Source organism: Sciurus carolinensis, chromosome 16, assembly GCF_902686445.1.
Source record: "Sciurus carolinensis chromosome 16, mSciCar1.2, whole genome shotgun sequence".
Classification (NCBI taxonomy): domain Eukaryota; kingdom Metazoa; phylum Chordata; class Mammalia; order Rodentia; family Sciuridae; genus Sciurus; species Sciurus carolinensis.
This window is the reverse complement of record NC_062228.1, coordinates 33,146,833-33,160,799: the sequence shown is the minus strand read 5'-3', so window position 1 is coordinate 33,160,799 and position 13,967 is coordinate 33,146,833. Positions and strand designations below refer to the sequence as shown.

General features: G+C 42.4%; 1 protein-coding gene across 2 annotated transcripts in view; it reads left to right on the top strand.

Annotated features, from left to right (window-relative positions):
* Positions 1 to 10,908: 10,908 nt before the first annotated feature.
* Positions 10,909 to 13,967, top strand: part of Heatr3 (HEAT repeat containing 3) — a 32,494-nt gene continuing 29,435 nt past the window's right edge. The window contains exons 1-3 of one of the 2 annotated variants that reach the window (XM_047529100.1): positions 10,909 to 11,201; positions 11,317 to 11,489; positions 13,387 to 13,474. In XM_047529100.1, coding sequence (XP_047385056.1) covers positions 11,064 to 11,201; positions 11,317 to 11,489; positions 13,387 to 13,474 — 399 coding nt within the window. In that variant the 5' untranslated portion in view covers positions 10,909 to 11,063. The remainder of the gene's footprint in view (positions 11,202 to 11,316; positions 11,490 to 13,386; positions 13,475 to 13,967) is intronic. The other variant, XM_047529098.1, reaches the window with a different exon arrangement.

Sequence of the window (13,967 nt, the reverse complement as noted above, 5' to 3'; positions counted from 1 at the left end):
ACTTGAAGAGTATTTTCTAATACCAGACTACAGAGTTCATTGGCTGGGGAAAAAAAAAAAAAAAGTGTTACTCTTCCAGAGATTTTCATCACTTCACTTCACTTCTCCCAGAACATCTTATTTTCTTTAAAAAAAAAAAAAAAAAAATCTTTGCTCCTTCTGAAATGGTCTAAGGAACTTTGCCACATTTATTTCTAACCACCACCTCCATCCTCTCACCTCCCCTTCCACACTGTTGGTAGAGTTACAATTGAACAATTCTTTATTTTACAGGTAGGGAAAGCAATCTCGGACATGCAGTGACATGACCTAGTAAAGACAGTCAAGCCAGGCGTGGTGGCACTCATCTGTAATCCCAGCAATTTGGGAGGTTGAGGCAGGAGGATGGAAAGTTCCAGGGCAACCTCAGCAACTTAGTGAGGCCCTGTTTCAAAATAAAAACAACAACCAAAAGGCTGTAATCCCACCCCACCCCACCCTGCCAAACAAGAGCCAGCATCAAAATTCAAATCTCTTGACTCATAGAATATGTGTGTGGAAATTTAATTTAAGAGCCATTATAATATGGTTAAAGAGTATAGAGTTATAGGTCAGATTGTCTGGGTTTTGAATTAGGTTTGCTGCTTGCTAAATTTCTAACTGGAGGCAAATTATGTAACCTTGGCTTCCTTGTTTATTAAATGGCCATAATACCAATATCCTAGATAAAAGAAGATGATATATAGTAGATAGGTCTAATGCCAGTCTTCCAGGTTTATTCTGAGTATTGAAGTTTTCATTCACGTAAAACACTTAAAGCCATGTGGCTGCAGAGTCCATTTTCATAAGATTAGTTACACCAAATCATCAAAGTAAAAATATTAAAAATCATTGTTGCAACTCCGCAACATTTTAATTGCAATAACCAAGAGAAAGTTCTGCTTTTTAAAGACACATGAAGCATCATGATCAGTTAACATTTAGCAATTAACATCATGGGTGCAAAAAAATCTGCTTAAAATCATCGATGGAATGCTTTACACCTTCCACAGAACAGAAACTAAGAATAACTTGTTATACAATTAGTCATAAATACAGTCCTCAGGGGTTTTTGCCAATATATGTGAGCATTGTCTAAAACGTGTTTTCTGTAGCAGCGAGGCCCTGCCACCCCTGTGCTTAGCTGAGTTTACGAAGTGCTCTAACCTGTAGTTTCACTGGCACTTCTTTGGCTCCCCTCCCCTGCTAGTCTTTGTTTCCTGGCAGTAATTAAAACCTGTCACTTCACGGCTACTGCACCTGCCCACCAGAGACCTTGGTTTCATGGTTTGACAAAGTGTTGACCTCCACCTCTGTAGAGGCCAGAGCTGCTCCCAATTTCCTTTGTGTGTTCAAAAATTTTAAGATTGTTGTAACTGCCAAAATCATTGCATGCAGTGTTCACCACCTCCAAACTGCTTCTGTCACTGTCAAATCCATTGTAGTCACCCCTACTGCCACCATATCTAGCCCATCATGGCTGGCACCAAATCTACCACAGCCACTGAAGTTTCTGCTACTAATAATTTTGAAGACAAAATTATTGTCTTCAAAACCACCTCCGAGACCATCACCAAAGTTTTCAGAAGCACTTTGACCTCTTTGGCCAGGCAAAGCATTAACCATTTCACTTGGCAGGGCTCTCCTCACTTCCTAGTTGTGACCCAGACTCCACAGTATATTTCCGAGTGACAACAATCTAGCATGATGGTCATCCAAGGTTTCTGCTGCCTCAGTCATGACTTAATCACTTCTATTTTCTCATAGTGTTCAAAATAATCTTGTAGGTGTTGTTCTCCAGTGTCATCTTTAATGCCACCAACAAAGACTGTTTTCACTGTTAAATGGCCCTTGGTCTTTGAGAATCTTTGATTCCACACTCTTCCACCTACCTTGTGAGGTCTTATTTTCATACTGCATCCATGCCCTCTACAGTGGCAGAGGGGACAAATCCAAAGCCACAGGAACACTTGGTGTTTGGACCTTTCATTACCATGTAGTCCAAGAGTGTTATCCATTACTGAGAATGGCTTCTCAGACTCATCAGTTGTTTGAAAGTTCAGCCCTCCAATGAAGAGCTTCCACAGCGGTTCCTGCTCTTGAGGAGACTTGACAGACCTGCGGACAGTGCTTTGGGACACTTCAACAATGCTTCCTCTGGCATCCATGGGCCGGAAGCTCTGCTTACCTTTTAAACTAAGCAAATTCCTGCCTACTGGATTAGATGAATATTTGGCCGCTAATAATGAAGAAACTGAAATGGTATTTAGGTGTCTAGGTAACCCCAGGTAACCTCATTGAAAGCAGTCAAGCTGGTGACTACCTGGCAGTGCTGCTTTTTGAGGGGTTTTCCTCCTTTACAGCTGGCTTCTTACATGGCGTTTTGCAGACTAAGATTGCTCATGACAAATGCTCTGCCTTCATCAGTAACTAAACTGTCTCCTTGTCTCTCCTGATGTTTCGAGTACAACTGATGTTTGCTATGTAAGTTTGTGTGAGAGGCAAAACAGTTAAGGATGTTTGTTACTAAGTTTTGATTTGGTTTGGTTTGGTGGTACTGGGGATTGAACCCAGGAGTGCTCTATCACTGAGCTATACTCCTAACCCTTTTTATTTTTTATTTTGAGACAGGATCTTGCTAAGTTGCTGAGGCTGGCCTGCAACTTGTGATCCTCCTGATTACACCCGTGTGATCTTTTCCCCTAAGAGATTCCTTATGTTCTAAAGCTGATTACACACTCCAGGTGGCCCTGTCACTGTGTGCCTGCCTGTTTCCTTGCTGTTTTATTAGGGACTTAACATTCATTGTGAATCCAGATGTTTGACATTGGTTTCTGTCTGCGCCCAGCCCCTCTTGAGCAGCCTCACTAGGTTTGGGAAATGCCAGCAGTCAGTCCAGTCTCCCCGTGATAAATGGAAAACTTCTCAGCTCCCCTGCATTTGGGGCACAGGCTTATTGCTGGGCACTCAGTGATGTTCAGTGATGGTGCCATCGCTTTCCTCCTCAAACCACTTGTATGGCAGGGGTTTGGACTATTTTTTCTGGGAGTTTACCCTTGAGCCAATCTTTTTAGGCCCCAAAATTCTAAGGTACCCAATATGCTTCAAAAAAATCTGTTTAATCAGGCAAAACTTCCCTTGTTCACCTGATTGCTGGAATATTACAACAGAAGCAGTGTTCCAAGAAACATACTTTTTAATTTTAATATTTTTATTAGAACTTTATATGTAGTAGTTTGGTTCATTCCAAAAAACTCATACATGCCATGAGATTCGATTTCAGTTCATGATCCCCCATTTTCCCCTTCCATCCTCCCTCCCCTCTCCTATTCTCTTTCCTCTACGCTTCTAGGCACAAGGACTACTCTTCAAGGAGCCCTGAACTGTGTGCAAAGTAGGAAGCTGCTTCCAAACCAGCCCAGCTCTTATCTGAGTTAGCAGGTTTAGGGATGCATGTGATGGAGCAGCCCAGGCTTGGCACATGGACTTGGATTACAGTCCTGGTTTCATCCAGCAAACACTTGGGCAAGTGACTTGTTCTCTCTGAACCCTAATTTTCCCTTCAGAATTGTCTTAAGTGCTAAATGAAATAGTACATGTAAGAAATATAATTTTCTTCTTTTCAATTGCACATTTTTATGTTGAGTCCCTATTCTAGGTTCTGGTCACATATATATCATCTGTGGTTTGAATAAGTGTCCCCCAAGACCCATATATTGAAAGCATGGTCCCAGTTCATGGTGCTATTAAGAGGTGGTAGAACCTTTAAGACATAGGGCCTAGGGGGAGTTCTCCCAGTCACTGGGAGCATGCCCTTGATGGGGGCATTAGAATCCAACCCTTCCTTCTCTCCTTTGCATCCTGGTAAGCAGCATTTCGTTCCACTACATACTCCTTGCCACAATGTGCTGCCTCGCCACAAGTCCCAAAGCAACAAAGCCAATCGGTCACAGACTGACACCTACAAAACTGTGTGTTAAAATAAACCTGTCTTTGTTTAAGTACATTAGCTCAGGTATTTTGTTATAGTAACAGAAAGTGGTCTTTAGCACCCAGGAATACCTGGCATGCGGAAAATGCTAATTACTGTTAGTTGAATGAATGAATGAATCTTGACTGGTATTGAAACTGTTCGTATATAAATACACTAAGTCATAAATTTTATTATATGGGGATTCTTTTTGTGTAGGGGGGTTACTGGGGATTTAAGCCAGGGCCTTGTACATGCTAGGCAAGCACTTAACCACTGAGCTACATCCCCAGTCCTTTTTATTTTGAGACAGGGTCTCACTGAGTTTCCCAGGCTGGCCTTCAACTTGTGATCCTCCTGTCTCAGTTTCCCAAGTAACCGCACTTGGCTTGTATGTGTGTGTGTGTGGGGGGGGGGGGTTCTTAAAAGATTTGTAATTTACATAACAGTAGGAAAAATGAAATAAATCTGTAAGTTCATTCAGAAAATCAAAAGAAATATATCCTTACTAGAAGTCGATTTTTAAATTTAAATATTTCTATAATTATCTATTAATATCAGACTTTCTTCCCCCTGCTCTGCCCTAAACACCATTTTAAAAAGCAAACAAGGGCTGGGGTTGTGGCTCAGTGGTAGAGCACTTGCCTCGCACGAGTGAAGTACTGGGTTTGATCCTCAACACCACACAAAATGAATAAATAAAATAAAGGTATTGTGACCATCTACAACGAAAAAAAATTTTTAAAAAAGCAAACAGCAAAACGTTATAGAAATTTCTAAACACATGTAAAAATAGGGTAGTATACTGGGCCCCCCAACAATTATCAACACATAGCCAGTCTTGTTTCTTATATGCACCCTAAGTTTACTTAACTCCCACAGTCCCACAAAGGATTCATTTGAAACACATCCCAGACTTCATTTCATTCAGAAATATTTCAGCGACTATCTCCAAAAGATAAGGACTCTTTCACCATAATCACAATAACTATCACATATAAAAAATAATAATTTTATACCTTCAAATATTCAGCTCAAACTTCCCCAACTATCTCATAAATCTGCTTTTCTCTGCGCTGAGGATCAAAACCAGGTCTTTGCACATACTAAGCACATGCTGTACCATTGAGTTATACTCCCAGCCATAAATATCTATTTTACAGTTGACTTGTTTGAATTAAGATCCAGATAAAGGAAACTCACATAGTAACAGTTTGGGGAAACACATCCTAGGAGCTAGGTTTTTGAAATCTCTGTATCTGATGACATTTATGCATAGGGAACACTTTTTCAATAAGTCATGTTCAGTGACTTCTGCCAAGAGCTCTACAGTAAACCAGCATTCTGGTGATGGTGAACTTCACTACCGCCCCGCCTCTTAATGTACTAACAGTCACACAGAAAATGGGGAATCCAACTCAGAAGCCACAAAGTCCAGGGTGAGTGCCCTACAGCATCTTTAGAGAGCACCCAGTCCAGTAAGAGTGACTCAGAAGGGAGACTGACCACTGGGAAGACCCTGGAATGGATATATGTGAAAGTATAGAATATACTGTTGATAGATAAAGATGTTGGACGTTTGGGGAAGAAAAAATACATTGGTGAGAAACCAGGATAATGAAAAAAGTCAATTATTAACTTCAAGAAAAATGAAAGGTTGTGCAGGAAAGGGACTGTAGTTTGGTGGGCTTCTTAGTTCAAAAGTGAGTAATACCTGCCTTACCCTCCTAATTCAAACAGTGACCATCTAATCAGGAATTCTGGCTGGGTGTAGCAATGTGCACCCCTAATTCCAGCCCTTTAGGAGGCTGAGGCAAGAGAACAGACCAAGCCCAGGAACTGGGCACCAGCCTGGGCAATGCAAAGACACCCTGTCTCAAAAAAAACAATAAAAAACCCACACAAACAAAATAAAATTCACTTTGACATAAGCAAATGGAAAATCTGTACTCAAACTCTGAAGCGTGACAGTGTCAGTAAATTCTTTGTCATTTACAAAGCATATACTCTTAGGAAAATTACTTCACTTCTCCTGAGCCTCAGTTCCCTCTATCGTGGGGATGTTGATATTGCATGGAATTGTTGGTGGCTTCAAGAACTTAGGACAGGCAAAGCCCTTAGAGCAGTGTCTGGCACACAGTGAGGGATCCATAGATACTAACCAGGATGCTTACTCTCCAGATAGAGAATGGAGGCCATTATAATTATCAGTGAATCTGGAGAACCAATCAAAACAGGGATAGATTCTGTGAGTTTCTTTTAATCAGCTTTGGGTCTGGAGTGTAACTCAGTGGTAGAGCACTAGCCTACTATGAGCAAGGCTGTGGGTTCAATTCCAGCATGAAATACACACAATCAACTTTATTTAGGTTAATTTATATATAATGCATCCATCCCAATTGTACAGTTTGATGTATTTTAATAAATATAGTACCCATGTACTATACTTACTTAAGTATACTTAAGTCTGTACTTACTGTACTGTGCTTACTATCTGTACTTACTATCTGTACTATCGGTACTTACTGTACTATACTTACTCTTACATAAGTAAGGTACAGAACATTTCTATCGCCTCAAATGATTCCTGTGTCAAGTTCTGTCCCCAACCCCTGGCCCCAGGCAACTTCTGCCCTGCTTCTGACTGTACAGATTACAAAATTAGTCTTTTCCAGGGTTCCATATAAATGAAATTTTAGTATAATTATACAATACTGTAATCCTTTCAGTCTTCTTTTTCCCAACATGTTTTTGAGATTTTATCTGTGTAATACATGTTAGTAACTTGTTCCTATTCATTTAAAAATTTTGTTTATTTGTTGATGGGCATGTGAGCTGTTTTCAGTTTCAGGCTATGAATAAAACTTCTATGAACTGTCTTGTACAAATCTGCATGGATATATTCACCTTTCTTGGGATTACCTTGGAATGGAATTGCTGGGTCATAGGCTAAGTGTATGTAGCTTTTGTTGTTGTTGTTTATTTATTTGTGTATTTGGTACTAGGGATGGAACCAGCTCCTTTCTTACCTTAGCGCCTTTCTTACCACTGAGCCACATTCCCAGCCTGTGTATGTAGCTTTATAAGAAACCGCCAAACTGAAGGCCCTGGGTTCGATCCCCAGCACCCCCCCCCAAAAAAAAAAAAAAAAAAAAAAAAAGAAAGAAAGAAACCGCCAAACTGTTTCCTGAGACAATTGTATCACTTCATCACATTTCCGCGTTGGAGAATTCCAGTTGCTACACACCAGTCAAGATGGCCGGAATGAGGAAGACTGACAATACCAGCATTGATGAGGATGTGGAACAGCTTTTAAAAGTGTTTTCTCAGCACTCCAGAGCAAAAGAAGCTAAGACCTGATTTGGTCCTAACTACTTAAGGTTTGTCATTTTCCAGAGGGTAGGTGAGTTAGGATTTGGGGCAATTCCAATTAGGAATAAATCCCACCAAGCAGATGCAACTTGACCATCCTAGGTATTCTTTTTTACAGTGTCCATTTTGGGTCAAACAGTCAGAAAAACAGGTTAAGACATGAAGATTTTACAAAAAAAAAAAAAAAAAAAATTGACCTGACTCATTTCAAGTAATGACCACTAGATATCAGCTTTTTAAAAAAACAACTTAAAATATTAGTACTCTGTTTGAAGAAAAATTTAACTCGTTGGTATAAAATAAAGACTTGAAAGGTTACATCAACAACTGGTGTATTTTTGTCACTTCTGTTATTGGTTAAATGAGTAAAGCAGCAATTTAAGTATGAAATTTTTATAGAGAGGTTATGTATTTCTTTAGCAAGTGTAATGTGACATCAGCAATTGATCCTTTAGAAGTTACTTAACTTTGCTAGTTTTAACACATTTGATACAGATTTCATAGGTAGTCAATTCATAAAGTTTTATACTATTTGAGATGCAGAGAACAAGCTGTTCTTACCTTTGTTTTTAATTGAAAATTTGATAGAACTTGGTATTGATCTGTCATAGGAGGTTATGCAAAAACAGAAGCATATAATTTCTTACAGTTATTTATAAAAAATTGAAATGAAGGGATGGGAGTGCAGCTCAGGAGAAGAGCTCACGCTTAGTGTGCAGGAGGTCCTGGGTTCAATCCCTAGCACCAAAAACAAAACAAAAACCTAAAGCACTATTAGCCCATTGAACAGTAAAAATAAGTAAAGCAAATACTGAAATATAGTAATCTTCCTTAGCTGACCAAGGCTGGTATATCAAGTCTTGATATAAAACAAGATGGGAAGGTTCCAGTTCTTCATTGAAGAGCTAGGACTACCTCAACTGAGTGGGTTTATTAGGATTGAGCAGGGGCAATAAAAATCTGCAAATAGGAAGGAAATGCTGTCCCCCAGAAGCAAAGAAAATAAACTTTGGTGCACACCTGTAATCCCAGCAACTCGGAAGTCTGAGATACGAAGATGGCAAGTTCAAGGCCAACCTGGGCAATGTAGCAAAGACACTGTCTCAAAAAAAAAAAAAAAAAAAAAAATTGGGGGTAGAATTTTATAACTCTACAAATGTAAGATTGTTTTATCATGTGGAACTCTTGTGGTATAGCTAATTTGAAGACGATACCCGACCATATCTGATTTAATGACATTGACATTAACAAAAAAGTACCAAATGCTTATTCTAGACCCAGAAATCATGGGAGGAGCCCTACATTTTATAGCAGAGTCTTGTGAGCACCACAAGCTGACTGATCATGGGTGAGATGTGGGTAATAGGAAAGGCAGGAGAATGTGTAGAGGAGGCAAGCATTATATTTTCTTTAAAAATCTATTTCATGGTTTTAAAAATTATATAAATACCATCTGCTCATTCTAGAAAACCCAGAAAATTCACAGGTCAATAATAAGATTTTTCTTTTTAAATCTCCTTTAAGGCTGGACATGATGATGTATACCCGTAATCTCAGAAAGTGGAACCGCAGGGAAGGTGAGGACGACAGGCCTGGGCCTGGCACCGACATCCTTTTTGTTTGTATCTACCTTCCCTCCCACCTTAAGTCCTTCCAACTGTAAACAGATGTGAGATTGTATACTAGGAAAGTGGGAATGATCAGTGTCAGAGGGAGCTCCCCAGTTCCCCAAGCTTAGGAAGAGAATGGTCCAAATGTGTTTTGGGAAGACTGAGGAGGCTCCCCAGGCTGGAGGTGAGGCCTTGGCCTGATGTAGCAGGGTGCTATGGCCCCCTGGATAGTACAGCCACAAAAGGGACTGTCAGAAGTTTTTAGGAAATGTTCAGAGGATATTCTAAGGTTACATCACAAACATGTGAAGGGAGAGAAACAGAAGTCTAGGAGAGTATTTAGTTTTCCCCCAATACTGAGGATTGAACCAGGTCAAGAGCGCTCTACTACTGAGCTACATCATAGCCCTTTTTAGTTTTTATTTTAATACAGGGTCTCACTAAGCTGGCTTTGAACTTGCCATCCTCCTGCCTCAGCCTTCCAAGTAGCTTTGATTACCCGGGTGCACCACGATACCAGGGGCCAGTTAAAGTTTCTGAACCATTTTTTTCTTGCTTATCCCCACAGAGAAATAGGAGGAATCTGTTTTTTTTTTTTTTTTTTTTTTTTTTTATTGTAAACAAATGGGATACATGTTGTTTCTCTGTCTGTACATGGCGTAAAGGCATACCATTTGTGTAATCATAAATTTACATAGGGTAATGTTGTTTGATTCATTCTGCCTTTTTTTCCCTTCCCCCCCTCCCCTCCCACCCTTCCCCTCCATCTATACAGTCCTTCCTTCCTCCATTCCTGCCCCCGTCCCTAAAACCAACTCCAACCCCAAGGGAATCTGGTTTTATCTCATCAAAATTCTTATCATTTCACTCCATCTAAATTAGATTGCCTTACACTCTCCTGATTTATGTAGTCTCCATTCATTAAAGAAATTGTATGCCAATTTTGTGCCAGGCCCTGAGCTACTGTTGGAAATACAGTGATGAGTGGCACTGTCCATCTTGTCCTTAGAGAAGGTTGGTGTTAAGCTAGTATTCGTAACTGTTAAACTGATAACTACACAAAGAAACTGTATATCATAACTGTAATCTTGACCTGTGCTTTGTAGCAAAGGGACAAGGTATAAACTGTCTGAAGAGAGACCTGTTCCTGACTACAAAATCAGAGATGCCTGTGAAGAAGTGACCCTGTGTTCCCTAGTTCGTGGGGTGGGGCTGGGGATTGCGCAAAGTCCTGAAGACCGGTAGAGAAGCCCTACAGAGTAGGTACAGAAATGGAGATGAAGCAGGAGGGGTGAGAACCTGCAGCTCAGCTAAGATTTTGATCATTGTCGTAAGAGAAAGGGAAGCCGTTGAAAGATTTTAAGCAAAGGAGTGAAAATAACAAAAAAGGTGGAAGGATATTTTTATTAAAATGTCACAAAAGTTACTGTGTGGATGGCGGATGGGCAGGGTGGAAGAGGAGAGACCAATACCCCTTGTGGTCAAGATAACTGAAAACAGTAGTTTGAACTAGAGAGGTGCAGGAGAACCTGTAGGTAAGAGAGAGAGCTAAGGGGAAAACACCTACCAACATTTATTTTGGTAGCTCCAAAGTTTCCTTACATCTAAAGTGGATCTTTGATAGACCTGAGTTTCTGTATGGGAACTGCACCTCTAGAATTATTTTCTGAAATATGTTATAGAAATTAACGTTTATTTCCTTTGGTAGACAGTCAACTCCTAGAGGACAGGATTACGCGAGATGGAACTTTTCTCTTCCAGACAGAGCTGACTTAAAAGCTATGCATTTATTGGATGGAGGCGGGGACCGTGTTAAAATTCTCCGGCAAATGCACAGGACTCCGCCTCCTGCCAGGGCTGACCCGGCCCACGCTCTCTTTCACGCCTGCGCAATCCCCGTGCCAGCCCCCTCCTCGCCGCCAACGCGATGCACGCATGCGCACTCCGTCTCCATGTGTGCTCGGACCGTCACCCGGCCCAGCTAAGCAGACACACGAGTCCCCCTCAGCGACGAGGCCTTATCACGAGCTCGGCAGCCCCCATAGCCTGCTGTGGCCTCCCGTTCTCGGTCTGTCCCCACAGCCTGCGTCGCCATGGGAAAGAGCCGGACGAAACGCTTCAAGCGACCTCAGTTTTCCCCTACCGGCAACTGTCAGGCCGAGGCGGCAGCAGCAGAGAACGGGACTGGAGAGGAAAATGACGACGGACCGGCGGCAGAGCTGCTGGAAAAGGTGAGGCGAAAGCACAGCCAGACCCGGGGTGTGGGTACTGGGCATCGAGCTTCGGCGCAGAGCTCCGGGCGCGCGTGCGCACTGCACCCCATGACACCTTGCTCCTGTCCCGCAGCTCCAGCACCCGACCGCCGAGGTTCGCGAGTGCGCCTGCGCGGGGCTGGCCCGGCTGGTGCAGCAGCAGCCGGTGCTCCCGGATCTAGCTCGCCGCGATGCTGTGCGCCGACTCGGGCCGCTGCTGCTGGACCCCAGCCTGGCTGTCAGGGAGACAGCGGCCGGTGCGCTGAGGTGAGCCGGTAGAGGGTCCGGGGTGGTGCCCACCGCTACTGTCCTCTGAGCCTGGGCTGTCGCTGCGGTCAGCCAGCGTTTTCTGTATGCCTGGCACGCACTCTCCTCGATTCATCCTCAGGGAGCTTGGGAGAGCGAAAAACTTGCCCCAGGTCTCACAGTGGCAGGAAATATGGGAATGTGATCCCAGGCTCCAGACTTCGGAGGACCCCAGGACCTCCGCATTACATCTGTCCGTTGGCTGCTTCACCTGCTGCAGTCACCTGTCCAGGCTCCTTGCCTTCAAACCTGGTGCACATTTCCCCCTCTCCTTGAAACCCGCCCCCCCACCCCCCATAGAATCCCTCGGTTGGATGATCTCTTCCAGTCTGTGCTAGGAATTGGTCTAAGTGCAGGCAGGACGTCAGCATGACAGCCAAGATCCTATCTTTGCAGAAGCTATGTTCATGGGGAGAGAAAACTAGCAAAACCATAAACAGATAATATTGGATAGAAGTGCTCTGCAAAAACAAGAGAGCGATGATTTGGGGGTGGGAAGTTTAAGTTGGGTGCTTTCTAGATGACATTTGTGAACTGAGACCTGAAGAATGAGAGAGCTAGGCATGAGAAAATAGGGGAAAGAATATTCCCCATGGAAGGAACAGCAACAGCAAAGTGAGGCAGCACACGGCTTGACTGATGTGGTTAAAGAGCAGCAAGGTTAGTGGGGCTGAGTAGAGTAGGAGTGGGGAATTGTAGGAGCTGGGGCGGGAGAGATGAATAAGGTGTTGGAAATTGTGGACTGAAGGACTTAACTCTAAGCAGGGGAGTGACATGGTCTGATTTACCTTTGGTGACTGTGTAGAGAATGGACTATAGAGGGGGCAAGAGGAGAAGTAATTATTTGTTGCTCTTCCCTCTCCTCTCCTTGTGTGTGTATTATTTATGTTTCCATCACTGACATAGTAATTTTGTATCACATGCCTATGTGCCAGGCACTGGCTAGGGTCTGGGCATGGGATAATGAGGAAGACAGACATTAATTTCTGTCCTTAATGAATCTTAATGTCTGTTGAGGGAGACAAGCATTAGCCAAACCATTACATTACGTATGTAATTCCAGCCAATAGTAAGTACAGAAGATGCTTTGAGAAGATATAACTAGTAGTTCAGGGAAGAAGATCCTGAGCCAATGATGTTTGAGGTGAGATTGTGGGATGAATGGGAATGGACCACTTGATAGAGGATGCTTGAACATCCTTCTACGTCTGGGGAGAAAGTGGCGTGTGGAAAGCCCTACCATTCCCCCTAATACAAACTGGGAGCACGTGGAAGATTTTGGGGGCATCTTTTGACTTGTCTCCATGTTTTTAGAGCTAATACAGAGCTGTGCATTCAGAAGGCAGACAGTGTTTTCTCAATTAAAATTAGTCAGGGCTACTTCAGACTATGTCTTTCCCAGTAGCCTCACCTGCTCTTGCTGTCCTTGTGGTCTACTTTTGGTAGTGCTGGGGATGGAACCCAGAGCATCACATATGACAAGTAAATATTCTGCCATTAAGCCACACCCCCAGCCACTCTCGCAGTCTTGATTCCAAGAAGTGGTCCCTTCGTACAAGACGTGATATAGTCACATTAAATAGGAAAAGTCTTCTCCCTCTCCCTTTCCTTTAGCCAAGCATGTGTGTGCTACCTCTGCTAAATCATGAAATAGCAAAGTCCTTAGTTTACATGTAATGGAATAAGGACCAGAACAGGTAGAAATCTATGGACTGGTTTTTCAGCATATGACAGAAATAATAAAGATTTCCTTTGACAAAACATAGGTATAATTAAAGATAGAAATAAGTTTGAGAGCTTAATAGTATTGTGTAACTTGTGATCTGAAAGTAAAATATGTCTTAAACTTCTTATGTAGAAATCTCAGTGCTTGTGGAGGCTTTGAAGTTTGTGATGACATGGTAACTAAGGACGTCATGACTCCTCTGGTGGCACTGCTAAAAGAGGTATGCAGTTCTTAAGGTACCCAAATGGCAGCTTCCAAACGTAGCTTTCTGAAGGCACACTTAGATGAACTTTTTGTTTTGTTTTACTTTGTTTTTTAGTACTTTGGTGTTCTTTGTCTTGCCTTAAAACATCCTACAGAAATTACATTTTCCTGGCAACACTGAGCCACTCTCGTCATTGATCCCAATCTCTCTTATTTTGACCCCACTTCCTTATATTTATATGATAGTTGGAATTGACCTTCCTAAAACTATGCAGACTTGAGCCAGGCACGGTGGCACATGCCTGTAATCCCAGTGGCTTGGGAGGCTGAGGCAGGAGGATCGAAAGTTCAAAGCCAGCCTCAGCAAAGGTGAGGCGCTAAGCAACTCAGTGAGACCCTGTCTTTAAATAAAATATAAAATAGGGCTGGGGATGTGGTTCAGTGGGCAAGGGCCCCTGAGTTCAATCCCCGATACCAAAAAAAAAAAAAAAAAGAAAGAAAGAAAGAAA